General features: G+C 37.8%; 1 protein-coding gene and 1 long non-coding RNA gene across 2 annotated transcripts; both read left to right on the forward strand.

The window, feature by feature from the left end:
- Positions 1 to 8577: 8577 nt before the first annotated feature.
- LOC306997263 lies at positions 8578 to 9507 on the forward strand. The gene is made up of 4 exons (XR_013797334.1): positions 8578 to 8765; positions 8876 to 9101; positions 9182 to 9268; positions 9375 to 9507. It is a non-coding gene; the product is annotated as an uncharacterized lncRNA (long non-coding RNA).
- An 11963-nt stretch (positions 9508 to 21470) lies between these two features.
- Positions 21471 to 23248, forward strand: LOC306996862 (E3 SUMO-protein ligase ZBED1-like; the record flags this gene model as incomplete). Its single annotated transcript, XM_079609765.1, has 2 exons — positions 21471 to 22408; positions 22576 to 23248. 2 exons carry the CDS (start codon positions 21471 to 21473, stop codon positions 23246 to 23248), a joined length of 1611 nt encoding a protein of 536 aa, XP_079465891.1.
- Between the last annotated feature and the right edge of the window lie 4597 nt (positions 23249 to 27845).

Here is a 27845-nt window from a genome sequence, read left to right on the forward strand (position 1 = left end):
CACAGGGCTATAAGTCAATGTCCCAGGACAACGTGGGGGTAATATAACACTGTGCAGCCATTACACAGAATGGGGTCCTCCACCGCCATGCCCATATGGGCCCTTACAACACAGCACTCATACTTACATTCTTGGACCAATTGCACAACGTTACTGTAACAGCAGCAAATATAATCGATCATATGCAGAGTTCATATGCAATACATTGTTGTCTGGGACAATGTGTCTTTCCACCGCTCTGCTCTGGTTCAGAACTGGTTTCAGCAACATCCACATTTCACCATCCTATATCTTCTACCATACTCTCCATTCCTCAACCCTATAGAAGAGTTTTTCTCAGCATGGCGGTGGAAGGTATATGATCTCCGTCTCCAGGCTGAGGTACCCCTCATCCAAGCCATGGAGGAGGCCTGTGACCAGATGGAGGTAGCAGCAATGCAATTGTGTCTTTCCAAGGTGTCTTGCTAATGACAACATTGCAACATTGCTTGCGATGAAATTCTCTGTCCAGATCCAGCTAGGCGAAGAGACAATGTCTAGTTTATTTTTATTTTTTTTTACAGTAAACTTACAGTACAATACGTAAAGTGACATTTTGTTACAGTATTATGAATCTCCATGTCAACATTTTTGGCGTATTGAGAAATAAATGAGTTTCTTCAGTCTGCAACATTGGTCTTGTGTAGTGTTTGGTGAATTTACATTATATTTGTACTTTGTTGATGGTAGCCTACTCTAATCATAGGGAAGTAGAAGTGCTAAAAGTGTTTTATGTTTATCACAGCAGAGTGTAACTCGTGCAAACAGAGTATAGTAATGTGAAACGTGTGTGTTTCATATGGTAACAAAGTGTGGTTTTTAAACAGAAGTGTATCGTTTTTACAAGTGTGTTTAATTATGCAAAGGATCTGTAGTGTTTTGCTAATTGGGTGTGTGCTTCTGCTAATTGTGTGTAGTGTTTTGAAAACACGGGCCCTGTTTTGAAAATCGTGCTTAAGCAATCCAAAAAAACTGTAACTTCATTCTGTGGCTTTACACTCTGTCTTGTGCATATTTTCCTATCATCTTCTTTTTCATTCTGACACAATTTATAAGCAAATCTGGTTATCAGGTTGTGTCACACAAATAACAACTTCATAGTGGTTTTCATTGCAGTGTTTTAAATATATCCCTTGGTTACACATCCTTCTATGCACACAACTGTACTTTAACCATCTCTCATTATGGTATGTATAAATATCAACTCCTAAATAATTAGCTGTCGATTGAATTTCCACTTCTGTGGCCCATGATCCAACAAACTTCATTTTTGAATTTGACAAATAATCTTCCATAGATGTATACTGACATTTTAAGAGATTACTGTATTCCACACTATGCAATTCCATGTGCTTTACAATTGCAAGTCTAACTGCTCTATGAGCTTTTTGTGTGCCACACACTGCTTGTGCCACTGATCTGAAGAAACAATTCCCATCACCTACAATACTAACTGTTTTACAAGGACAGCCCATTGGTCCAATTTCTGTTGGTAAAGGAACATTTTGACCATGGCATTCTATATGAAGTTTCTTACTTAATTTTTGCTTAACTTCATGATATAGTGGACTGAAATAAAACATTCTGTTAATTCCATTTCCTAAACAAACTACATCTGAATTGTCAAAAATGTCAACATTTGATTTGCTAATCTCAGTGCTGTCCTTGAAACATTGTTTCTGTTTTTTAACAACCACACATTCTTTATTTTCTTCCAAACTCTGTTTTGAACCCTGCAATTTCCTTTTCTTATCAACACAATGCTGTTTTTGTGATTCACGGACAGTTGCTTTACAGCTTTTAACTTGTGGTACACAAATGTCACGTAATTCAAAAATCTTTCGGTTTCCTCCAATAGAAGCAGACAAATTTTCAATGTGCCTTAAAACACAGCTCAGTGTATTGTAATATACAACCACAATAAACCCATCCCCATCAACCATCCCAGTACTACTACGGGCATGAGAATCTACTATAGCAAACTGCCCGTTTTGCTTAATAATACCACAGGTATTACCACTTAAAGTTAAAAAGCATGTATCATATTTTTCAAACATTGATTGTAAACCATCAAGCAATGTTACACATGCACCAGACAAAATAAATTCTTCGTCAACCACATCTACAAATCCAGAAACAAAGTCGCCATATTCAAATTTAAATGTATTTGAATTAAAAGAGTATTGTTGAGGAAGATCTTGAATGCACAACAACTTGTCCTTCGTTGGATCAGTGATTGAACCACTTTGACGCAAACTGGTATACAAGCTGTCACCATCAGTCACAACATTATCTAAATCTTTTTTTCCCCATGAGAACACACTACGTACACTGTGCTTTGCCATTGCAGCCAAACTAATTGCAACACACTGTTTTCCTGCCCACTGGAACTGTCCATCACCCTGATGAAATGATCCACGAATGCTATGAACACTTTCTCTTTCATTCGATGTAGATGGCAGGCTTTGTTCAGTATCTTTGACTGTACATGCACTTATTTCTCCAACAACATCACTAATGTCAAAGCATTGTATGTCTGATGAGATGATGTCTACATTAATACCACAAATACTAAACTTATATGCAGACAAGCTCGTCATTCAATTATCAATGTGAAAAACTAGGTCTTGCCAGTTTGTGTTAAAAACAACAACTGATGTACCAATGTCAGATCCCAAACCACATGCGTTACGGACATTACAGTCTACAACGACAGAAATCGTTATGTCTCACGATAGTGCACATGTCTCCATTTATGGTCATGACACAATATTCATGACTGAACAGCATCTTATGTACTTTCTCATACAACTCGTTCTTTGATCCATCCAATGCCTTTCCTACTTTTACTTTGCATGTTTTATTGAAAACATCATATTGCCCAGCAAAATTATGAGGAAACTGACGGTCTCCATTAGACTCAGCTTTCATGTCCTTAACTAATTTTCTTTCCTTATTATGAATGTCTTGAAGATCTGATTTCTTCCATGTACACACATTATGTATCTTGTGCTTGACTATTGAAACTACACTGCAGGCTACACCTGTAAGCTCTTCATTCACCTCTGCAGACTGCAATCTTACCTCATTGCCTGCTACGATGCCAGACACATCTGGACACACGCAAACAGGGGAATTAGAGATATCAGTCTTTACTATTGTTGATCAACGGCTGGCGTCGCATACGGAATCTCTTCAGCTTAGGCATCTAAGGAAAAACATAAGATCACATTAAAATCACAAAAAAATATAATAATGTACTTTAACACATACATCAACATTCAAAATAATACATCATATATTTATAATCTTTTTAGATTTCAATTAGAAACAAGGGTTGCTTCACACTTTTTTAAGTCAAATGTAAGGCTTTTTAAGACCTGAAGGAATAAAAAAATAATACTGTACATTAGGGGTGTGTAATATTGACTGAAAAATTAAATCAAGATATTTGGAAAGTTTTGATGATAATAATTTGTTTTTGTGCTGGTACCATGGTTTGTTTAGGTCTGTTGTTGATAGCTGACTTATGAAGACATTAATATTATTCATATTCTATGCGGTGGTTAGTTCACAGCAGTGACAGAAATAATCATTTTTATTGAAGGGCAATATTTGTAACCTTAAAGGTATTCCTAGGGGCATTTTTACGACAAGCTTGTTGTTGACTGTCGATTTACTCTAATTTGATTGGTTCAATAAACACGCCAGTCACCAGAACACATCTTTATCTTAATTTTGCTCAGAAACGTTCTTGTTGCCGAAATGGTAGCCTACTTTTAATGCACACATACATGTTAAAAAATAAATAAATTAATGAATAAATAAATAAATCATGATTGTTTAATAAGCTGTGCACTATTAGGCTGAGTATATGAGGCAATACTGAATTTCGAGCTGGTGTGTTAAGAAAGAAAATGTCTGTGTTTTCAGTTCATGTATCCTGCTCATCAGGACATATCAGTTTGTAATATTGATGCTGCTGAATTTAGGCCTAGTATCTGCAGTTCTAATAATTTCACCTGTTTACTGATCAGGGGGATTTCAGAATTATGATTGTACTAAAATTAGTTACAATAATATTTTCTCCCTTTATCGTGTATGTTAAGAGCATCTCTAAATTATGCACCATTTATCACATGCAATGCCATTGTGTAACCACTAGATAGATGTATAGCCCTATATATAAACATATCTATGCTGTGTATTCCCTGTTTGCTGGGTTTTTATTCAAACATAATTACTTTTTGTCAAAGTTGAGTTCATGTTGATTTAGTATCAGTTTTTCATTACAGTAAAATCTGGACACAGATAAAGCATTTTGTTATTCATACTAGGCCTACATATAATAGCTTGACCAGTCACATGAAAGTAATCAGAATCAATATTGACAGTGTGACCAAGAAAATATTTCAGAATATATAATTGAGTGTCAAATACCATAAACAGAGACATGATGTGAAAAGCACTGCATTATAATGATTTTATTACATAAATAATGGGTATTAAATGCTTTGATTATAAAGTTTAACATGAGCTTAGTGGTGTAGCCTAACAGATTATATAATATATAAAATTCCAATCCAATAACGTTAACGCTAGCTTGAAATTCAGTATGAATGCCAGTCAGCCTTAAGCAGCCTAATGGTGCACAGCTTATTAAGCACTCATGATTTATTTATTTATTTATTCACTCATTTGTTCATGTATTTATTTATTATTTAACATGTATGTGTGTATTAAAAGTGCAATTTCGGCAACGAGAACATTTCTGAGTCAAATGAAGATAAAGATGTGTTAAAGATGTGTTCTGGTGACTGGCGTGTTTTTTTAACCAATCAGATAAGAGTAACTCGAGAGTCAGCGAGTAGCTCATCTGATTGGCTACATGAAGAAGGTGGAACCGCCCTCCGCTTCGCGCTCCCGTTGGAACAACGTCACGCAAACCCTTAATTTCACCAACAAAAGGAAGTTTTATCAGAAAATCAATCGCAAAGATCGCAAAACAATAATTATAAAAGCGGCTGCTTGCTGCCATTTTTGTTGTTTTTTTAAAGGGCACCTATTATGGAATTTTGAAATTTACCTTTCATGTAGTGTGTAACATAGATCTAAGTGAACAAAAACATCCTGCAAAGTTTGAAATATGAAAGTGCACCGCATATAAAGTTATTGTCTTTCAAAAGTAAGAGTCGACTCTGAGTCATTTTTATGAATCGTTAGAAGACCGAAGCTTTTTCTCTGACTAGATGACGTCAACTTGTCAAGTTATTTGAATACGATACGCCCACTTATTGCGCTCCAAGGCCAGGGAAAATATCATGGCGATGAGACGCTGTGTTCTGAAGTGCGACTCAAAAGACAACTTTTTTCATCTGCCCAAGGAGGAGCATTTGAAGACTAAGTGGCTACAATTCATATATACAACTATACCACAGAAGTATAGTCCGAGCCTTGTGCTTTGTTCGCGCCATTTTGAAGACGATTGCTTTTTAAATGCAATCAAACTTGGATTTGCGAGCCGGCTGATATTGAAGGAAGGTTCATTTCTAAGTGTATTTGCATCAGCTTCCTCCTCCGTATCACAACCTGTAAGTGTTATTAATAATTGTTGCTTTTATGTTTTATGTAGCATGCTTAATTATTATTTTGTTTGTTGTGTAAGCACCGTTTAGCTTCTAGGTCTTCAATGGCAATTGTATTGAGATATGTGAAGTGTTTGTCGTTGTTTTCGGAGTTGTCTTAAAGAATAGAGTAATAAATACCTCGTAATAACTTAACTGCATTTTTTTTTTGTAAAAACGTTATGTTTATGCATCGGGCTAATGCAAACAAAGACTGATTGTGCTTTTACAATATGAACTCTGGGCTATGCTCGGTAACATAACATGAAATTCTTTATCTTATTTTTAGTTTTTTACTACAAACTACAAAGCAGTGGACTATAATCATTATTATAACACGATTTAATTGATAAAAGCATAATTGTACTCCGTGTTAAACAATAAGTATTATCTCTGTAAACACTGCTGGGTCATCTGACTAATCAACGCAGATTAGCGTCACGCAAAGGAGGGGTTTGGAAAAATTAGTCGTTGAACGAATCATTTGGGAGTCGGTGAACAAATCAGGTAAAAAATATATGCATATTATACGAAAACAAAAGTGTTTTTTGACATTGCATGCATGTAAAACTGTTGTTGGGGACTCCCTAAACAACATTAGGAACATATTAAATGTCATAATAGGTGCCCTTTAAAGGTTCTCTAAGCGATCCTGGGTGACGTCACTTCTTGTTGACGTTCGAACTATTGTCAAACAAAACGGTGGCTAGCTAGACCCTCCCTCCTCATCCGCGCAATAAGCCCCCAAACCCCACCCCCACCCCCACCCCTTCTGTCAGTTATTGGCTGGAACAGTTTGTTATGTTTCGTGGTGCGGGTTAGTCCAGTTTGTTTTTGTTGCTGTTTGTGGAGCCTGGGGTGTCTACAGAGACCGTGTTTTTTTAGAGTGTGTTCAGGAGACAGACAGCTAGCGGATAGTGAGGAGATATTTACTGTATGTGACAAAAAAATGTTTGGCCTAAAAAATGCGTGTATCACAGGTTTACAATAAAAAGTGATAGCCTACATTGATCAAAATTAATTAATTTGTGTCAAGATTCCACATTAGTCACACAGGAATAAAGTGGTTTAATGGTAGGCCTATTTTACAAAAGAAAGAGGACATAGGCCTACTTATTTCGTCATGTTTGTTTCTGTTTATTTGTAGTTATGGCAAACACAACAAACTCTAACCCAGAATTCTCTATCTTGACATTGTTGAAAATATCTGTGAAAATGGCTTTTTGATTTGAGTCATTTTGTTTTATATTGGCAAGGTTACACTGAATTATTTTGTTAATTTTAACTTTTTCCCTTTCTTTTTTTGTAGTCTCAATTTGGTAAATGTACATTTTAAAAAGAAATGAACATGAATGCATGAATGCATTTAAAAGTTTAAAATTACCTGTTTAAATTTTTATTACAAATGTTCATTTGCATTTTCTGTTCACCAAACATCAAGAAGAAAAGTAACTTTACTTTAAATAGGCCTATATGAAGTAGTGCAACCTTTTTCAACATGCAAATTAGCATATGAAAATATATATTTTTAATGTTCATGTGACAGTGAAGACTGGAGTACCAATGTTGAAAATTGAGGTTTGGCATTACAGGAATACATTTTAAAATATAGAAATGTAGAGGAAAATGTAGGCTACTTCTAATAATATTTCAGAATATTATTTCTGTACTGAGTTTTGGGATAAAATGAAAAACTTGGCAAGAGTTGTTAATTTCAGTTGTTAATATTGTTTGTAATTTTACAAAGTTTTGAGTACAATTGAAAATAAAATATTAATTTTAAATTAACATTTATTTTCAAAAAATTGGGATTTTCTAAAGAGTAGAAATTATAAAGAAAGTATTACATAAAACATTTGAAACAGAAATGACACTCGAAAACTGGGATGTTTTTTTCCTTTTTTACCTGAGAATGATGCTTCTTAACTGTTGACCAACACATTTCTTAGGCTGATAGAGACCCATCAGAAAACGTTTTGAGTTTCAATGTTTAGAAATAATTTAATACTATCATTGTTGTACATTTTAAAGTTCTACAATATGTAACCATAATAATACAACTTTATAATATCATCTATGTGCTTAAGAGTCGGCATTAAAAAAAAAAACACTTTATTAACGACTCGCCCACATTATTATTTTCCATATCCAATGTCCTAGTCTTGGCTTCTCTGTTGTCCTATGTTTTTCTTTAGGCTACTACTGGCCGAGTCCATTTTCGGATGTTTCGCTACACTTTACAATTCGATTAAAAGTTAACTTTGGTCAAATAAACGTTTGACGTAAAAAAGAGGCTGTATAATTTATTTATACAGGTATATAATTTGTTTTTCAATAGAATGCACGCGCTCACCTTCAACAGAATGCACGCGGTTACCAGCCACCTATTCGGCTCGCGACTATATTTTCTTTTTTTTCACGCTCATCATCTCATTCGACATATCTGATCCAACGGATTCTTTAACGTGGTTTATTCAACTGTGTCTTACCTTATCCTGTTACATCTAGCCTATAATAGCTTAATTCTTCAACATTGCACAGTTTGTGTTTAAAAATTGTTGTGTCTGAGCGCTTTATTTCTTTATAGAAGCTTTTAAATCTGTATCTTTTTCTTCTAAGCGCATTTACGTTTTCAAAAAGTATCAGGCCTATTACACGATTTACTTTTTTTGTCTCTGTGTCTTCCTTAGAATTTTCAAAACTACCGCTACACATTAAATTCACTGTGACTTAATATATATATATATATATATATATATATGTGTGTGTGTGTGTGTGTGTGTGTGTGTGTGTGTGTGTGTGTGTGTGTGTGTGTGTGTGTTTTAGTCATTAAAAAACATATATATATATATATATAGCCTATATATAATTGTGAAAAAATTGCTGAAACAGTCTCAAAATATCTTTATTTGCATATTATACTGCTACACACATTTCCACTATTACATGCGTGTATTGTTTGCTTATTTATTGTATTTATTTTTAAATACATACATATATTTACCATTTCAGATTATGGCAGACTACACTTCACCCTCCAAAATTCCGAAAATCCACCACCCTGAGGCTGATGTCATCCATGACCGCCTTCAACTGCTTGCTGTAAGACATATTTTTTTGCCTTTATTATTTTGCTTTGACTTCTACTACATCATATTTTCAATGACACAAACCATACTGATTTTAACTTTAATTCTTTGCTCTTTCAATAGTACAAGTGCCATGACCCCACAGTCAACCCCAGAGAAACGGGCCAGCAACTTTGCACCCTTGCAACTGATGTAATGGCCATCATGTCACGGTGGCAAAAACAAAAACAAGCACTTCAACAGACTGTACAAAGTCTAAGAACAGAACTCAACAGAACAAAGAGACAACTAGCAGAAGCTCAAGAATCAGCTGAGCTTTTAGCTGCAACTAAAGACTTTTGCAAAGATGGTAACGCATTCTGTGTTCTGGTTAATTTTGTTACTACTCTAGTCTAGTCAAAACAATGCTAACGTCCTCTTTTTTCACAGACCTAAATCACGTTGCCACACAAACTGATGCACCTTCAGCAGAAAATGCAGACACGTTGAATTCATCAAAAGAGTTTGGCAAAGATGGTAAAAGATTCTAATTTCTGTTGCTCATATCATTACAGTTTTTGTTTATTGGCCTACGCTATGCATCTCCAAAGAATCTATTATAATTTCTTCTTTTCTTTTACAGACCTACATGACACCACACAAGCTCTTCCAGTGGAGGACGGGGATGCGTGACCCCTTTCACACTTTACTTTTAATGTGCACTGTTTGTAAACACTTACATATTTAACTTTAGTTCTGTTTACTTTTTTTTGGACCAAAACATTTTGTTTTTCTTTACAGTTTTGCTTGTAATTTTAACTTTCTAAATATTTTAAAAATAAAAATATCTTTACATCACACTGTCTCCATAACTTCTGTACAATAGCAAACAATAATTGAATCTGGGATTTTCATAAGCTGTAAGCCATAATCATCAAAATTATAACAAATAAAGGGTTGAAATATTTATTTGCATGTAATGAGTCTATATAATATAGTAAATATATTAGTAATATATTTCACCTGTATTTCCCTGTCAGTTTGCCTCATTTAAAAAAAAAAAAAAATGTGCTTAAATTCAGTTGATACTATTCTGTCAATGTAATTTGTATTTTTACCTCATCAAATTCATACATATTTCTTTCAAATAATTTTTTTTAATCCTTACTTTTATTGTTAGGCTACTCAAATCTAATTATGTGTCACTTTTTAATTAAAAAAGATATGTAATTTGTGTTCATTTACAATATCTCAATGTTTTGTAGAATATTGTTAACAGTTATTTGGCTGTTTTGACACCTGATTTAAATAGCCTACATTTTATTGAATTGAGTATAACTGGTTACTTGAGACAGCGTAGAAAATAAATAATTAAAGATTTAAAAAGAGAACAGTATAAGTCACAAACACATTATTTTGTATTTTGTCAATGGTTGTAAACAAACTATTATATTAGTTGATTTATTTTAAAAAAATTGTCGTAAACTATAATAATAGACTGTTTTTTTGAAAAGCAAAGTAAATTATAATAATTGAATAATTAAGTATTTATTATCATTTAGATGTATCTTTTTTTACACTGAACGTTTTAATATAATATGAGTTGTTTGTGTATTGTATAATTTACTTTTTTTTCTTTGATTAGTCTGCAAGATAAAAACAAGCTGTCATATTTGAATGTGTTATGTAAAGTGCAATGTAACTAATGTGACTAGTTACATAGAATATTGTAGACAACCGATGAGGAGCTTTGGAGGATAAAAAGTCAAACTTAGACAACATTTCATGCATTGTTGTTTACGTTTATTCTTTTTAATGTATTATTTGTGTATTTAAAAATAGTTTACATACTATTTAAAACTAAATGTTTACATTTATTATTACATGGAGAAGAAATTCATTTTGTAGGATGTGTGTGTGTGTGTGTGTGTGTGTGTGTCTACAAATACACAGCTACTACAGTCAACTGCCGGTGCCAGACGTGTTAAACCTCATTCTTTTGTCTCTATACAAAAAGAGACATTTGCATAAGCTATGCGAACATTATCGCCTCACTTGGTGAATGCCGCAGTTACGTGACCTTTAAGCATTAAGTTTCCAATTACCGTGTAGTGCTTGTCTTTTGTCAAAATAATTTTCTATTCAAAAAAAGAAAATGCATTTAAAAGAATCGTTGCACGCTTTCGAGAGTTACGTCATCATATGATCCATCCACACGGAACCATATGACTGCTGATTGGTTCACAATTCCTTGAAGATTCCTTTTTTTCTAACTGCATGCTTTGGATTCAGTGTTCTCCATTTTTTTATGTAGTGTCTAACGAATGATCTGTAGTGACGATTTCCATTCCTTTGTAAGCATTTCAATATAACTTTCAAACCATTCAAGAATCGTGCGCTGTTTTCTGTGCTGACCACAAATCCAAAACGTGCCATAAAGCAGTGGTTCTCAAAATTTTTTGATTTGGTTTGTTTTTCTCAAACAAATTTTGTATATATTTAAGGTTAGATGCCAGATTTTTTAAAAGGTTTAAATATATCAAAACAGAAAGATTTTTTTACATTGAAAAACGTGCAATGAAAAACAGGAATAGTTTAACTTTGTAATGTCATTGAATCTTATAACAGTAACATAAAATAATAGCCTAGACAAGAACTAAAACGTTTAATTTAAATAAACAAAAATATTAAAATAATTAAGTGATGCTTTGGATGAACATTATATAAAACATAATTTTCACTTATATAAAACATAAGTTAGTGTTAATTAAAATTGTAAGGAAAACAAATATATTGATCTGAAATAATGAAGCTAATTATTTGTAAATTAATTCAGGTAAAATTACCAAACATATCTCAAGGTCTTTTTGTATTTTTATTAATTTAATTAATAAAGTAATTATATAGCTACACCTATTGCCAATGCACTACAAATAAAATGTTCTATGGTTCTATGCCTTTACTTTATTAATACAATTAAAAAAATACAAGGCTTAAGACATTTATTTTCATTTAACCCAGCCCGCCCCACACCCGCACAGAGAGAGAAAGAGAGAGAGAGAGAGAGAGAGAGAGAGACTACTTGATTTTGACCACAAGAGGGCAGTATAGCTCTATGTATCATTTGATTTTATTTAACCAAATGTTTTTGTAACAAAATATGTTATTTATCTGATTCATCCAACCCTATACTGCCCTCTTTTTCTAATACTATATTATATTTAATCGTTTTCATGTCTTGCCTTCAAACATATCTGTTTAATCTGCTTATTTTTAAGTTAAACATAATACATTGATTGAAAAAGAAACTCAAACTTTGTGTTAATGGTAATATTATTTGATACAGAAAGAAATAAGTGAGACTGTTGGAGTGAGGGGAGGGTAATGACAGACAGAGGGAGACAGAGACTAAAATAACATCCTAACTTTAACAGAAAGTAGTCTTTGATAATGTTTAAATATACATAAAAATGCAGCATTGAATTAATTGAAATTAGTGTACTTTAAAACACTTCTTTAAAACAAACATTTATACATAGTTGTTAGAAATGAATTGACTCCAACAAAAGTGCCCCCAGTCTCTGTCTTTATTCAGGCATGAATAAACAATTCGTCCAGCGCTGGAGGAGAGAAGATTCTCTAAACTCAGACAATGGTTTAGCACAGATATAGAAAAGGAGAAGGGGGAGTAAAAACCCTTCCACCAATAAGACCATACACTACATCATATAGGATCATATAGCATAGTTATATAACACATTCTAAATATGGTCAGTTTCCTGTCAAAGCTCCACAAAGACATGTGTATCCGAACGGGACCCTCCAATGGAAAGAATAGGGACCCTCGAACCAGCTCTCCACTCGAGCAAAAGGAGCCTTGTTAATGTATAACAGATGTGACCATTACATTAACATAAAGGAATGCTTATGCTGCATATATGTAGGTCTGAGAGCATGCAGGGATATAGGAATATAAAACAGATATTTCTAACAATGGCCCCTTTGATAGAGAATTATCATATAATATAATTATCCTATCATATCATATCATTCTGCATGCCTATTCTTATACAATAAACATCCTTCAAACATTTCCTTCAAAGCATTAACACTTTACAGTTCTGTTCATCAAAGCATATTGAGAAGATACAAAAGTATTCATAGCACGATGAATCAAAATTCTGATAAATGGAATAATACAACAAATAATAAATGTAAGGATTAACAGTATAACCCCTATCGGGATCAAAGCAGATACAAGCATTTGTTTCCAACTTGTGATCCAATCACCGAACCCACCTCTGTCACTCACTTCTCTTCTTTCTAACTCTTGAGCAATTCTTGTCATGTTGTTTATCCCCTGGGAAATCAAATGACCATCCATGTCATTTTGGGGAATAAAAGTGCAACAGGAAGCTCCAACAATAACACACACCCCTCCTCCTGCCGCAGTCAGCTGATCCAGGACCAACCTATTCTGTAGAGCAGTTAAGCGGAGTCCTCGAAGTTCCTCTTGGACAGCAGATAGTGTGTCCCTAGTAGTTTTAATAAATGAAATCAACTCATATCTTGTAACTTCTACTTCTATTTGAAGACTGGATATTCCAATTATTGGAAAAATACCTTCAAAGAATTTTTCCGTACCAGTCCAGAGTCGATGTTCTTTTGGTACTGGATTATCTCTACCCAGACTACTAACTGAACTGCGATCAGAGAGGGAGCGTGTGTTTCGTTGCTTCTTCATATCATCGGTTTTTGGTGATCTAATAATCATAGAATACTCTTCCAAAGTTACTAAAGCACATCGTCCACTCCAATTAAAAGGTAAAGTGGTATAGACCATATGTCCACACAACCAAAACCAATCTTGTACAGCTCTTGTTCCTTTTAAAGTTGGAACATACCTATGACAATTTTTACCCGAGTAAAGTTCACAATACTCGGCGCACAGTTCTTGAACTTCGGGAGTTGCCCATCCATAAGCAGTCATAGTGGATAGAGGGGCAGGAGATTGTTTCATACATTCTTCCGAGTTAAATTGTCCTTCTCCCGAAATACAACTCATACAACAGGGTTTGTTTCGTATTTCACAATGATAATATGTTCGATTACATTTACTCTCAGGAATTAAACCCATTTTCACAGTTCCTACTCTTCTTTCAAGACATATCAATGAGTCAGGAATTGAACCTACAGTTGCCACTTTAACATGTACTTGTACTGCAACAGTCATTGTCCTGTTACCACCACAACTCCATACTGAAGATGAGTTTTTGGGTGCAAGCAATCCAGTTATACTAACGAATAAAGGACATTCCAATTCTTCATTCGTTGTTGGTGATCTAACACTTAAGTGCGGTCCAGAAGCACTTTGTGGCATTTTTGTGCACACATAACAGTCACCTGTTTTTCCTCCGGACTTAGCAGTGAAGTTAGCTAATCTCCACCACATATTAGTTGCAAACGCATGTGGCTCTTCTTCGTACTTCAGCCAAGTTTCATTACCACTGCTAATAAGGGCTTGTGTGTGCATAAGTACATTTGTCAGCATGAACAGGTACAAGATCAATTTTGCAGGCATGGCTGACTGGATTCAATGATAATTATTGCTGATTCTTAATTAGCAATTTCTTTTCCTCGTCTTCTTCCACGTTTCTTTGTCCTTCCGCTCAGTGCTGGATGTTTACTTTGCATAGGCTTATGCGTTCCCCAGGGATGGAGCTGCCTTCACTCTGCTAGCATGGATCCACTGCGGCTGGAAATCAGTCAGCACACCGGTCCTCGTCACAGCAATCACCGTGGCAGGCCCCAGATAATTTGGTTCCCCGAGTTTCGTGGGTTTCAGACACCGGATCAACACTGGTTGTCCTGGAACGAAAGGATGAGTCGGCTTTTCTGATGGAAGAGGGAGAGAGAGAGAAACATCACCATTTATGCCATTCAAAGTTCTGACTAGGGAATCCACGTAATCCGCGATGATCACCTCCGTGTCACCTGTGGAAAGATTGCCAGCGCGACCTCTGACCCAAGGGGTCGGGAAAGGTCTACCCATAAGAATTTCAAATGGAGACATTTTTGTGGTTGCTGATGGGGACATCCTTATTTCTGTTAATACGGCCGGCAACAAATCAACCCAATTTCGACCCGTATCTAGACACGCCTTATTTAGACGTTCTTTTATCGTCTTGTGGGTTCTCTCTATGTTGCCTGATGACTGCGGAGCGTAAGGAATGTGGAAGTGCCAATTAATATTAAGCTCTTTGGCTAGTAATTGTGTGACTTTTGACGCAAACGGAGTTCCATTATCACTTGCTATAACGGATGGAATGCCGAATCGCGGTATAATTTCTTTTGCAAGAACCTTTACTACCGTCTGCGCGTTTTCTTTACCACACGGAAAAGCTTCAGGCCACTTAGTAAATCGATCAATAATCACGAGCAAGTATTTGTGATTCCCACATGGTGGCATGTGTGTAAAATCGATCTGCAAGTATTGGAAAGGAAGTTCAGGATGCGGAAGAGCGTCATGTCTGGTTGCCTTGTGCCTGTTTGTTTGTGCGCACACCAGACAAGCATCCAATATCAACAAAGTATTCCTTCGAACATTTGCTATGCAGTAGGATTGATTCAAATTTTGTATCACTTTTTCTTTTGACACATGTGATACACCGTGATAATGTCTGCACAGCATTACAACGGCGGATGCTGGTAGTGCGATTCTACCTTGTTTATCTCGTAAAATACCAGATTGATCTGGTTTTACTTCATTGGCAGCCCAATGAGTCAAATCAGCTTGTGTAGGATTAGCTTGTAGTACTTTAATGTCCAAATCATTAATCAGTGATGAATTCATCATCGGCACTTCGGTGCTTTCTTCTTTTACATGCGGACTAAGTATTACATCTTTTGCGGCCCATTTCGCTACTTCATCTGCAAATCTGTTTCCTCTAGCCTCATTCGATTCACCGGTTGCGTGACCAGCTACTTTAATGACAGGAAGTTTCGATGGTTGCTGTGCTGCACTAATGAGCTCGGAAACAATATTATGGTGTGAAATTGGTTTTCCATCGGAGGTTTTGAAGTTTCTTTCCTCCCATAATTTAGCAAAATCATGGACTACGCCGTACGCATATTTGGAGTCAGTGTATATATTGATGCACTGACCTTTTGCCAATTGACAAGCTCTCGTTAAAGCTATCAACTCTGCTACTTGTGCTGATTTATATGGCAAAGAATACGCCTCAATTACATGATCAGGTAATTCAACAATAGCGTAACCACACAAGTATAAATTGTCATTTGGCTTGAAGCAGGATCCATCGATATACCAATGTCTCCCCTCCTCCAGGACAGATGTAGACACATCTGGCCTGCAGGCAGTCGAGGTTTGGATTCTGGACAGGCAGTCGTGGTCGTCACTCTGAAATTCACCCTGTGTCAGCAACCTGTGCAAATGTACAGTAGGGCCATGAATAACAGAAGTTACTTTCAACGTTAAATTAGCAGTAGCTAACAATATAGCCTCATAGCCTGAGCGGCGTTGGGCAGTCATGTTGAGTTGAAATGTTATGCATAATGGCTCCCACCTGGTGAGAAGTGTGTACTGTGAGTGGATGTGATAAAACAACCCTTTCAGCGTCCTGTACCATGATCGCTGTCGCAGCCACTGCACGCAAACAGGCAGGGAGTCCCTTAGCCACAGAATCAAGGGTTTTAGATAGATAAGCTATAGGACGAAATGTACCCCCATGGTCTTGGGCCAGGATTGCGGCGGCCGTTCCCCCACCCTCGTGCACGTACAGATGGAAGTCTTTTGTGTAGCATGGGAGGCCAAGGGCAGGAGGCCTCAAGAGGGAGGATTTCAAATGTCTGAATGCTTGATCCATCTCAGTTGTCCATGTAATGTCCTCTTTATCACCCAGCGTAGCTTCTCGCAGGATTTTGTCATACATGGAGCAATTAGGCACCCATCCTCGACAGTAATTGACCAGTCCCAGAAAGCTTTGCATTTGCTTCCGTGTCGATGGATGCTTGAAGGCAGCAATGGCTTTGACCCTGTCCGCAGACAGACAGACTTTGCCTTGTGACAGTTCATGGCCCAAGTAGGTGACTTTTCTTTTCACCCACTGGAGTTTCTCTTTAGATGCCTTGAAACCAGCCTCAGCTAGAATGTTGCAGACGATTGTGGAGACAGCAGCACACATGTCCTCCGAGGCACCCGTGACTAATATGTAGTCAGCGTACAGGAGAAGACAGGTGTCAGGAGGTAGCTTGGCATCTTTCAGAGTCGCGTGCACGATCGCGGAGAAAACGGCCGGCGAGTCCTTTAACCCCTGAGGGAGTCTCGTCCACATGTATTGACAATTCTGAAAACAAAATGCAAACAGTGGCTGAGTCTCACGATCAACAGGAACACTGAAAAAGGCGGAGCTTAAATCAATGACAGAAAAGAATGTATGTTCCGAAGGGATAGAATTAATTATAGTTTGTACATCTGGCACAATAGGAGCAAGTGGTTTTATCAAATCATTAATTTTTCTCAGGTCTTGCGTTAAACGCCAAGAACCATTTGCCTTCCTGATTGGATTAATTGGTGTGTTATAAGGTGAATGAGTGCGGACCAGAATGCCTTGAGCCAGTAATTGATCAATGAGGGGTTTAATTCCCTCCTCTTTTTCCTTTGAAAGCGGATATTGCTTTTGAAACACAGGCCTATTCGTTGTCAAATTGGCCTTGTAGGGTGGTACATCAATGAGGCCTACGTCATCCTTGTGTTCCGCCCACAATTTGGGATTAACATCAGGTATTTCCTGTGTCAGCACAGTTGCAGGCAGATCGTTGAGGAGAGCACTTCCTGTGTCAGTCAAAATGGAAAAGGCTGCAGGAAACATAAGAGTCAGAGAATCAGCGTCAAATTCAAGTGTAATACCCAATTTATGCATCAGATCTCTACCTAGCAGGCAAAAAGGAGAATTTGGTATTATTGCAAAATCATGCATTTTGAACAATGACGGTATGTCGTTAGAAGTAACCGGCAAAGTTGGTGTCATTTCACATTTCACGGGGACGTTATCGATTCCCACAGAGTTGATTTTCTTCCCCGTGATGGAGCCCGAGTACTTAACAGATGAGATTGAAGATATAGAAGCACCTGAATCGATCAAAAAGACATATGGTTTATGATCAACGTTTAATTCAATAAATGGCAAAACATTTGATCGGTTGGGGTAATTCATCGAAATTAAGGAAAACTCAGGCTCGGTGCTCTGTGGGTAGCGTCATTGTTTCCTCCATTCAGCAAACTGCTGGCCTGAAGAGCGCAAGGAGGGGGCTTTTGGCCCGTAGCCATCCGAGCGCTTGAACATCTGGTTCCTATTAGGCTGCTGCATCTCAGCTTTGCTCCTGCAGAACCTGGCGATGTGCCCAGAACGGCCACAACAATAACACTTTATGGGTTTTTTATTATTAGCTAACGGACGGTTTTGAACGGCGTTAACTTGAAGCATTGCTGGAATTTTTCCTCTGGAGGAATCAAAAGCTCCGGCAGAGGAAAGTTCTCGGAGTCTCCTACCCAAATCCTCTATATTCATATTAGAAATGTTCGTTGTTGTAATTCGAATCAATTGTGCAGTTTCATTGTGCATGTTATTTAGAAACGTGTTCACAAACAACAGACAATTATCATCATCAACAGGAATGGCAGATTCTTCGATCCAGGCACGCTTAAATCGATTAAAGAAAGCAACTGGACTCTCGCCAGCTCTTTGTTTAGTATTAGCTGCATGTGAAATGTCTTGTTTAGCAGACGACAACTTCAGCAAAAATGCAGTTAATTGTTTGAAAAAAAGTTTGAGCTTACCCGGACTGGCCCACGCCCATTCATTGAGAAATTCATCATCTTCATCATCTACCAATCTTAATTCACGATAAGGTCTAGACAAATCAATCGGTTCTGAGTCTCTTATCACAATGTTGCGAGCAGGCGGTGCGTCATTTTGCGGGTTTAACAATTCCACTCCTTCAATTAGCTCCTCTTCTGTAATTTCGGCAGGCAAAGTTTTAGTCAGAATGAAGCGGTAATCTCGACCAGTCAATTGACTGTACGCTGTTAAACGTTTTAATACCGACACATAGTGGTGCGGAGACCGAGCAGGGTCTGGTAATTCTTTACAAATTGCCATCACTTCGGTGATATTAAGAGCGTGGACTTTAAATCCATCTGATGTTTCCACAAAGGGAAACGCAGTCGCCGTCTTTAAATCTGGATACAACTTATTCTTTACAGGTTTAGAAACTGCAGCAGTCTGAATGCTCTCGTATTGGGGAGGGAGCGGCACAATCGCAGAAAGGTGTTCTGCCTTTTTTTCCTCTTGTTCAGCCGGGTGCACACTCTGTTCTGTCTCAGACCGTGCAGCCGGAGAAGTAGAAAGGTTTTTTTCAATATTTCTGGCTGGACCACGATTCCAATATGATTTCATGTCATTCCAAATTTTATAAGAATGTTTCATATATTCGTAATCCCAATTTGGATCTCCCCAATTTCCACAGACCATATCTTTTGCTGCGCGCAAATCGTCATCTTTAAACGATCCCTCACTGGGGAACGGAGACAATTGTGACTTGCCAGCCGTCCAACCCACTAAATTTGACAAATATGGTTCTGTGAAGAACGCTTGATTATTTCTAATCATAAAATCTTTTGGCGATTCATCGAATAATGGTGGACTAATTTTATTCCCCATTGTTAACACACAAAGATTTCTCTTCTAAATCAATTCAACTAAAACAACTTTCAAAATAACCAAATAGAAAACAAAGAAACAAATCTGGATTTTACAGATTAATTGTGTTAGTACATTGGACAAAGAGAGAGAGAGATAAAGAGACAGAGAGAAAGAGAGAGAAAAAAAAGAATTCAAAGTATTATTCATTCATAGCCCAAAAGACAGAGACTTCACATTGAAACAGGCTTTGCGAGAGAGAAAAAAAATCTCAGCTCCAAATCTATTTCCTTCTTACGTACAGCCCTATCGTAAGGATTTCACCAAACGGAGGAAAGTGATCAATTTCCCTACACGCTCTTCCCACATTTATTCAAAATGCGAGGATAACCATCCCGTAATGATTACGAGGTAACCAAAAGAGGAGATCAAATCTCTTTTGCGTTCTTCCCGTTGTTTAGTTAAAAACACGAGGATACCTGAGTTTACCAAATATGGCAAAAAATCACGGCACTATAATTATCAAAAAATGTTTTCTCAGCAGACAGTAAGAATCAACCTTCTCTTTAGAAAAAATTTAAATTCTTACCGTCTGGAGATATCTCGAACGAGCCCCCAAATTGTTAGAAATGAATTGACTCCAACAAAAGTGCCCCCAGTCTCTGTCTTTATTCAGGCATGAATAAACAATTCGTCCAGCGCTGGAGGAGAGAAGATTCTCTAAACTCAGACAATGGTTTAGCACAGATATAGAAAAGGAGAAGGGGGAGTAAAACCCTTCCACCAATAAGACCATACACTACATCATATAGGATCATATAGCATAGTTATATAACACATTCTAAATATGGTCAGTTTCCTGTCAAAGCTCCACAAAGACATGTGTATCCGAACGGGACCCTCCAATGGAAAGAATAGGGACCCTCGAACCAGCTCTCCACTCGAGCAAAAGGAGCCTTGTTAATGTATAACAGATGTGACCATTACATTAACATAAAGGAATGCTTATGCTGCATATATGCAGGTCTGAGAGCATGCAGGGATATAGGAATATAAAACAGATATTTCTAACAATAGTATAAAACACTAGATGGCACAATATACCTATTTTTAATCGTCTTTCTGCCCCCCTCCCCACACAGACACACACAGGAGGGGCTGTCTGTGTGTGTGCCCTCCCTCCCCTCCCCTCCCCCCCCTCCCCTCCTCCCCCCCCCCCCTCCTCCCCCCCCCCCCACCCACACACACACACACACACAGACACAGAATGGCAGGGGGAACTGTGTCAGAGAGAGGCAGAGAGAGACAAAACCACATTAAAACCAAAATATCTGACTTCCTGTTGGTCGGAGCTAATGACTGTAAATGAGAAAGTTGTCCGGCTCGATGTGCACAATATACATACCAAGTTTTGTGACTGTAGGTAAAACTAACCCCCCAACTTTTGTCAAAAGTAACACACTTCCTGCTGCCAGTTGGTGGCGCTATAACTTTGACTCACATTAGTTACATCCATGTGATCGGCCTCTTACAGCGAACACAATGCTGAAGTTTCATCAAGATCAATTAATGTATGAAGACGTTATAACTAGTGCTGGGCAAGTTAACGCGTTATTATCGCGTTAACGCATTAATTAATTAACGCCGACAAATATTTTATCGCGCATTAACGTAGTTATTTATTATTATACTGAAAGCCCGTTGCTCACTGCCTCTGAATACACATACAGACAAACCATGTCGTCACAGGAGTGGGATGTTGATCAGTACTGGCTTGGGATGGGCGTCATCACGCGTCTCAACCAATCAGAGCATTTGCGGTGAGCCGCAGCGCGAAACAGAAAATATCTGGTGCGGACAGAAAAATGGAAAAAGGTACCGAACTCTTAAATGGACATTTTCATTTTAAATCTCTTCCACACGGCGGAGATGATAGAACTAAAGTTATTTGTAACCACTGCAAAGGCAAATTTTCTTATCACCGGAGTACTTCGAGTCTGAAGTATCACTTAAATGCAATGCACACCGTCGATGCCAGCAAATCACTCACCCAAACAAACAGTGGAGGGAGACTTCGGCAGACTACGTTGGATGCAGCGTGTGGGAGAACTATAGATAAGGAAAAGAAAGACAAGCTAACAAATGCCATAGCGAAGTGGGTAGCTACAAACTGCAGGCCAATTAGTATTGTGGAAGATGTCGGTCTGAAGAACGTTCTCAGGATCGCCACGAATGACGGCACGTATGAGCCTCCTCCAAGACGCACCATCACAAGAAGAATACATGAATTGTATGAAAAGGAGAGGACTATAAAGGCGACGGCGTTACAACGTGCACCAACTGTTGCCCTCACCGGAGACTACTGGACATCGCTGGGCAACCATAATTACCTCGGAGTTACAGTGCATTATATTGATGAACAGTGGGAACTGCATTCACATGCTCTGACTGTAATGAAAACACAAGAGAGACATTTTGCTGAAACGTGCGCTGAACATTTTATTAATGTTGCACAGCAGTGGAACGTTTCAAATAAAGTCAGCACACTTAGCACAGATAGTGCAAGAAATATGATCGCTGCTTCGAGACATCTGCCTTTTGAACACGTCCCCTGCGTCGCGCACAGTCTCCAGCGTTCTGTCACAGTATCTCTGCACAACAGTGCGTTTGACAATGTCCTGGCCAAATGCAGAAAAGTAGTGGGCCATTTTAAACACAGTCCAGCGAGTGCTGCAGAATTAGAACAAAAACAAATTGAACATGGACAAAAGAAGGAGTCGCTTATACAAGACATTCCAACCAGATGGAATTCGACTCTGGACATGATAAAAAGTGTCCGCAGAAACGAACAGCCACTGAGCGATGTCCTCACCACACATAACACCAAGATCACCATGCCAACTACAGCTGAAATGGACAAACTGCAGCGGTTGGAAGTGCTACTGGAGCCCTGCAGGTATGTTTTGCGTCATATATTTATTTTGTCTGAGTGCACGTGAGAGAGAAATAGTGTGTCTGTATGTGTGTGTGTAAATATAGCCTTAACATTTTTTTGTGTGTGTATAAGTGAATGCAAAACATTTGAGTGAAATGTTTTTTTTTTTTTTTTTTTTTTTTTTGCAGGTATGTGACTGAACTTCTGGGAGGAGAAAAGTATGTTTCATGCTCTGTGGTTCTGCCTGCTTTATGCCATCTCTTTCGGGTGATGGAGAGCTCAGATGATGACCCTGCTTATGTGGTCAAATTCAAGTCTACATTCAGAACAGACCTGGAGACACGCAAGGAAAATGCCAACATTGCATATCTGAAGATTGCTAACGCATTGGACCCGAGATTCAAGGACCTCAAGTGCATACCCAGAGCTGAGAGAGGTGAGGTGTGGGCCTCAGTATCTAACTTACTCAAGGAACAGAGGGTTGTTGCAGAAAAACCTGTGGAAGCAACAACATCAAAGCCACCAAAGAGAAAGTTTGCCCTATTGGCTGCTTCATCAGAGTCTGATTCTGAACACGAGGAAGACGAGGAAGAAGTTGAGAACAGTGTGCGTCGATACAGAGCAGAGCCCACCATCAGTACAGAGGCCTGTCTGTTACAGTGGTGGTCCAAACACACAGGCTCACACAGCAAGCTGGCCTCCATTGCACAGAAGTACTTGGCCACACCTGCAACATCCGTACCATGTGAAAGGTTGTTTTCTCTTGCTGGTCATATTGTACAGAAGAAGAGAGTTTCTTTATCATCTGAAAATGTGAATAACCTTGTGTGTCTTAGCAACTGGCTTGGTGCCGATGAGTAAGTAAATATAAAGTTGGAGGAATCTATAAATGCAGTAAATTTTGTCATTGTATAACTACTCAATCTGTATCACTGAAAGGGTTTACAGATTGAGTTTTTTTTTTTTTGACTGAGATTCTCCAAAGGAGAATGCTGCTCCCTGATAAAAGAAAAATGTTTCTGCTGGTACCGGTTCAGAAAAAAAAAAGATTTATGCTGTTGCTGGGAAGGGGCCTGTTTTAATGTTATGATTGAGGCTCTAGACATAACTTGTCTTTTGATACCAAACCAAACAAAACGTTAATGCAGTGGCAAATAGTTTTGGTTTTATATTAATTTAATTTGATTACATTAATGTTTAAGTTGATTTTTACAAGAAATATTGTAACTGTTACTGTTTTAACTGCTGTAAAAAAGCACCTTATTTGTTTAAAGTGTTTGCAAAGCATATGTTATTGCACTTTTGTTCATATAGCAGCACTTTTAAAATAAAAGTATGTAATACACTACTTTTGTATTCATTATTGAATTTTGCGCATACTGCGATTAATCGCAGAAAATCATGCGATTAATCGCGATTAAATATTTTAATCGTTGCCCAGCACTAGTTATAACACATCGTGTTTCTCTTTTCTCGCCATAAATTTGTTTCCTCGCCACGGCCAAACCGTTCGAGATATCAAAAAGCTGTCCGCAATTTAAAGACTTGTGGCATTTTTCTGATGTTAGAGAACATATCTTAAGAAAAATAAGCTCAAAGTTGTATTTCTGAGTATTTCAACATTCAAATGACTGTGAATCAGTAGCAGACGCTAAAATGCCGTCTAAAATAGACTGGAGTTGTGACGTAGTAACTCCACTGGGCGGGGCTAGTTAGTTAAAAAAGTTAACTCTCTGTTAACTTAACTTCATCTGTGTTAAAGCGATGTAGATTATAATGTAATGTAATGTAATGCGTTTTACAGGGGCTTTTTTGAAGTTGTGTTTTGTGTTTAATTTTACTCCGCAGCAGGGTCAGATACACACACACAAGCCATTGCATGTCATTGTGAACAGAGCTCCGATAGTGGCGCTGAAATTGGAACACATACTGTAACAATAAGTCACTTTCACCGTCGAGTTTCGCCTGTCGCAGTCGTTTGTCCCCTCGTGTGTCAAGCCCATCACTCGTGAGAGTCAGTCAGTTTTTCAGATAGAGCGGTGACATTAGCATCATAATAATCCCGAAATTCAGAGCAATCCACTGATACTAAATATGTCCTTATTGATCACTGTGGGAGGGATGAAATATCGAGGCGAAGTCGAGCTGTTTTTTACCACGACGTCTCGGAGTGAAATAATGATCGGTGATCAGAGCACTCAGCAACGGGGAGAGGGAGGGTCGTCTCCGTGCCAACGGCTCCGCCCACAACGCAGAGGCGAATTGCTAATGAGCTACTGCCGCTCTGCTGAAGCGAAGTCCCAGAAAACGGCACAGGTTTTGAGATTTTGGCTAAAAATGGCATAATCATAATTTAAAGACCACTGGGAATGTTTAAAAATAGCTCAAAATATGATCGGAGTGGGATTTTAAGGGCCCCAAAAGACCCTGAAACCTTGAAAAACAAACATTACAATCCCTCACACCCCACAAACACAGAGAGAGAGAGAGAGAGAGGGAGAGGGAGGGGGGAGGGGGGGGGGGAATTCTCCAGAAATTTACATTCAAACCAAAATATCTGACTTCCTGTTGGTCGGAGCTAATGACTGTAAATGAGAAAGTTGTCCGGCTCGAAGAGAAGAATATATGTACCGATTTTTGTTACTGTAAGTAAAACTAATTCCCCATTTTTGACTAAAGGTGGCGCTACTGAGCCCCTCACCACGCCCGTTTCTGAAACGTTGCACATATCTATTAGACAATAAATGTAAAAGTGTCTGTCGAGTTTCATGCAATTTCAAGCATGCTAAGAGTCTCAAAAACATCAAAAAAGAATATTAAAGTTTGATGCGTTGCCATGGCAACAGTATTAAAGATATCAATAATCCTTTCACAGGTCTACATCTGCCGTGTGTTAACATTATACAGATAAAGTTTTTTCCAATATAGAAAAATTATCCTCTTCAAATGCGCAAAAATGTGCTTGGAAACATCACAGTGGAGCGGTGCTTACTGTAAACGGCACAAACTGTGCAACTGACTATTTAAGGCGAGACACGGCAGGCAAAAACAGTTTTTTTTTCACTGGTCAATTTTGAGATTTTGGGCTATTTGTCTTCAATAACATGTCTTCTTTCAGACTTGTGGTGAAAAAAAGTCCAAAATACACATTTAGGTCTTTATTTTACTACACTTTGTCTATTTGCGTCTGTAGATGTCTCTGAAATTCAACAAAAGTTGGCGTTATAAATCAACGCGCTGCTCCGCGATCTCTGTGTTCTTCCTTTAATCACGCACATGTCTGAAAAGCTCTCTCTCTTCTATACAATGCTGTCGGATCCAAATATGGTCATTTCCTTTTAATCAGTAACCAATCGTGAAAGTATATGGGCATTTAACCCTAAAAGCGAAATCTCATTGGCTGATGTCAATTTCTGACAACGTGATTCGTTCAGATGCATCACGTGACGCGCTCTGACATTTAGATGTGTGTTTTTGACTGTTTTTCTGCTCAGTTGAAGGCCATAAATGCTGTGGTTATAAGTTTTGATGTGATTTAGGTGGTTTGTATTGTTGTTGCTAATGATTTGATAAGATATTGTGTCAGTAAATAGTTGTTTCCACTAAAAAAATATGATTTTTTACATTACAAATCTTTAAATGCCTTTTTCTCAAAATGACTTTTCTCTCATCCTCCAAGTCCGAAATCTCCTCTTCAGTAGCACCTATACACACCAAACTTTCCAGTCTTGTACCTAGTTATATTATAAAGACAATTACAGAGGGATTTGTAAATATATTATTCCTAGCCTGATTTATATAACATTTTATTCCAAAAAACATGGCGAAAATAATTTTTTTAAGGCTATTGACAGTATATTCTGATTTACAGGATAACAAAAGTAGATATCCATAAATCCCTCTGTAATTTTTTCCCATCTAATATGTGAACACAATGAAAAAATAAATTTGAACCTGGCTTTATCCAATTCTGAGATTTCGTTTTTTAAAATATAGACAAATTAGCGCATATTTAATTAGATAATGCCTAATTTGCATATTTAAACATTAAATTACAGAAAACTTGTAATACATTTTTTTCTCATCTTAATGTAGGCAATCAACTGGGAAAGTTTCATGGTGATATCTGCTAGTTAAAAATATTACCCTATTCACCTGTAGTGTCTCGCCTTAAAATGGTCAGTGTTCTCGAGCTGGAATCCTCCAGAAAATCCACATTCAAACCAAAATATCTGACTTCCTGTTGGTCGCAGCTAATGACTGTCAATTAGAAAGTTGTCCGGCTGGAAGAGAACAATATGCATAGCGATTTTTGTTACTGTAGGTAAAACTAATACCCCATTTTTGACTAAAGGTGGCGCTACTGAGCCCCTTACCACGCCCGTTTCTGAAACGTTGCACATGTCTACTAGGCAATGATTGTAATGTGTCTGTCGAGTTTCATGCAATTTCAAGCATGCTAAGAGTCTCAAAAACATAAAAAAAGAAGATTAAAGTTTAATGCGTTGCCATGGCAACAGTATTTAAGATATCAATAATCCTTTCACAGGTCTACATCTGCCGTGTGTTAACATTATACAGATAAAGTTTGAAGCAAATCGGGTAAAAATAAGAGGGTGAATTCAAAGCATTTTGAAAGTGACACACTTCCTGCTGCCAGTTGGTGGCGCTATAACTTTGACTCACAATAGTCACATCCATGTGATCGGCCTCTTACAGCGAACACACTGCTGAAGTTTCATCAAGATCAATTAATGTATGAGGATGTTATAACACACTTCCTGTTTCCAATATTCGCCATAAATTCGTTTCCTCACCACGGCCAAACCGTTCGAGATATCAAAAATCCCCTCGCAATTTATCATCCTCAATATCTTGACTTCATGCACACCGAGTTTCGTGGTCATCGGATGAATTCTCTAGAAGTGTTTCAAATGCCAGAACATGCGTTTCCATACAACCCATAATAGCCGACTTCCTGTTGGGCTGGCGTAAAAATTAGAGCATGAAAGTTGTTCGGCCCGATGAGATCTATATGTGTACCGAGTTTCATATTATTACATGCAAGCGTGTTTGATATATGGACATGTTTTCGAATCCCATTCCAGGGGGCGCTGCCGAGCCCCCCTGCCACGCCCGGGTCCCAGCTTCAGTCTGGCCCTGATGGCCGCGGCTTCTGACCCGTGTGCAAAGTTTCAAGAGTTTTTGAGCACATTAAGGGCCCCAAAAGTGGCAAAAACCTTGAAAAAAAAATAATAATAAAGAAGAAGAAGACGAAGAACAAATAATCCTTAGAAGAACAATAGGGCTCTGCGCCCTTTCAGGGCTTGGGCCCTAATAATAATAATAAAGAATAATCCTAAGGAAAACAATAGGGCCTTCGCCTTTTCAAGGCTTGGGCCCTAATAATGTCATCGAAATGCATATATAATTACATGTTTGTACAGGCCCCAGTGAA

The sequence above is a fragment of the Phoxinus phoxinus genome, assembly GCF_949152265.1.
Source record: "Phoxinus phoxinus genome assembly, chromosome: 4".
Taxonomy (NCBI): Eukaryota; Metazoa; Chordata; class Actinopteri; order Cypriniformes; family Leuciscidae; genus Phoxinus; species Phoxinus phoxinus.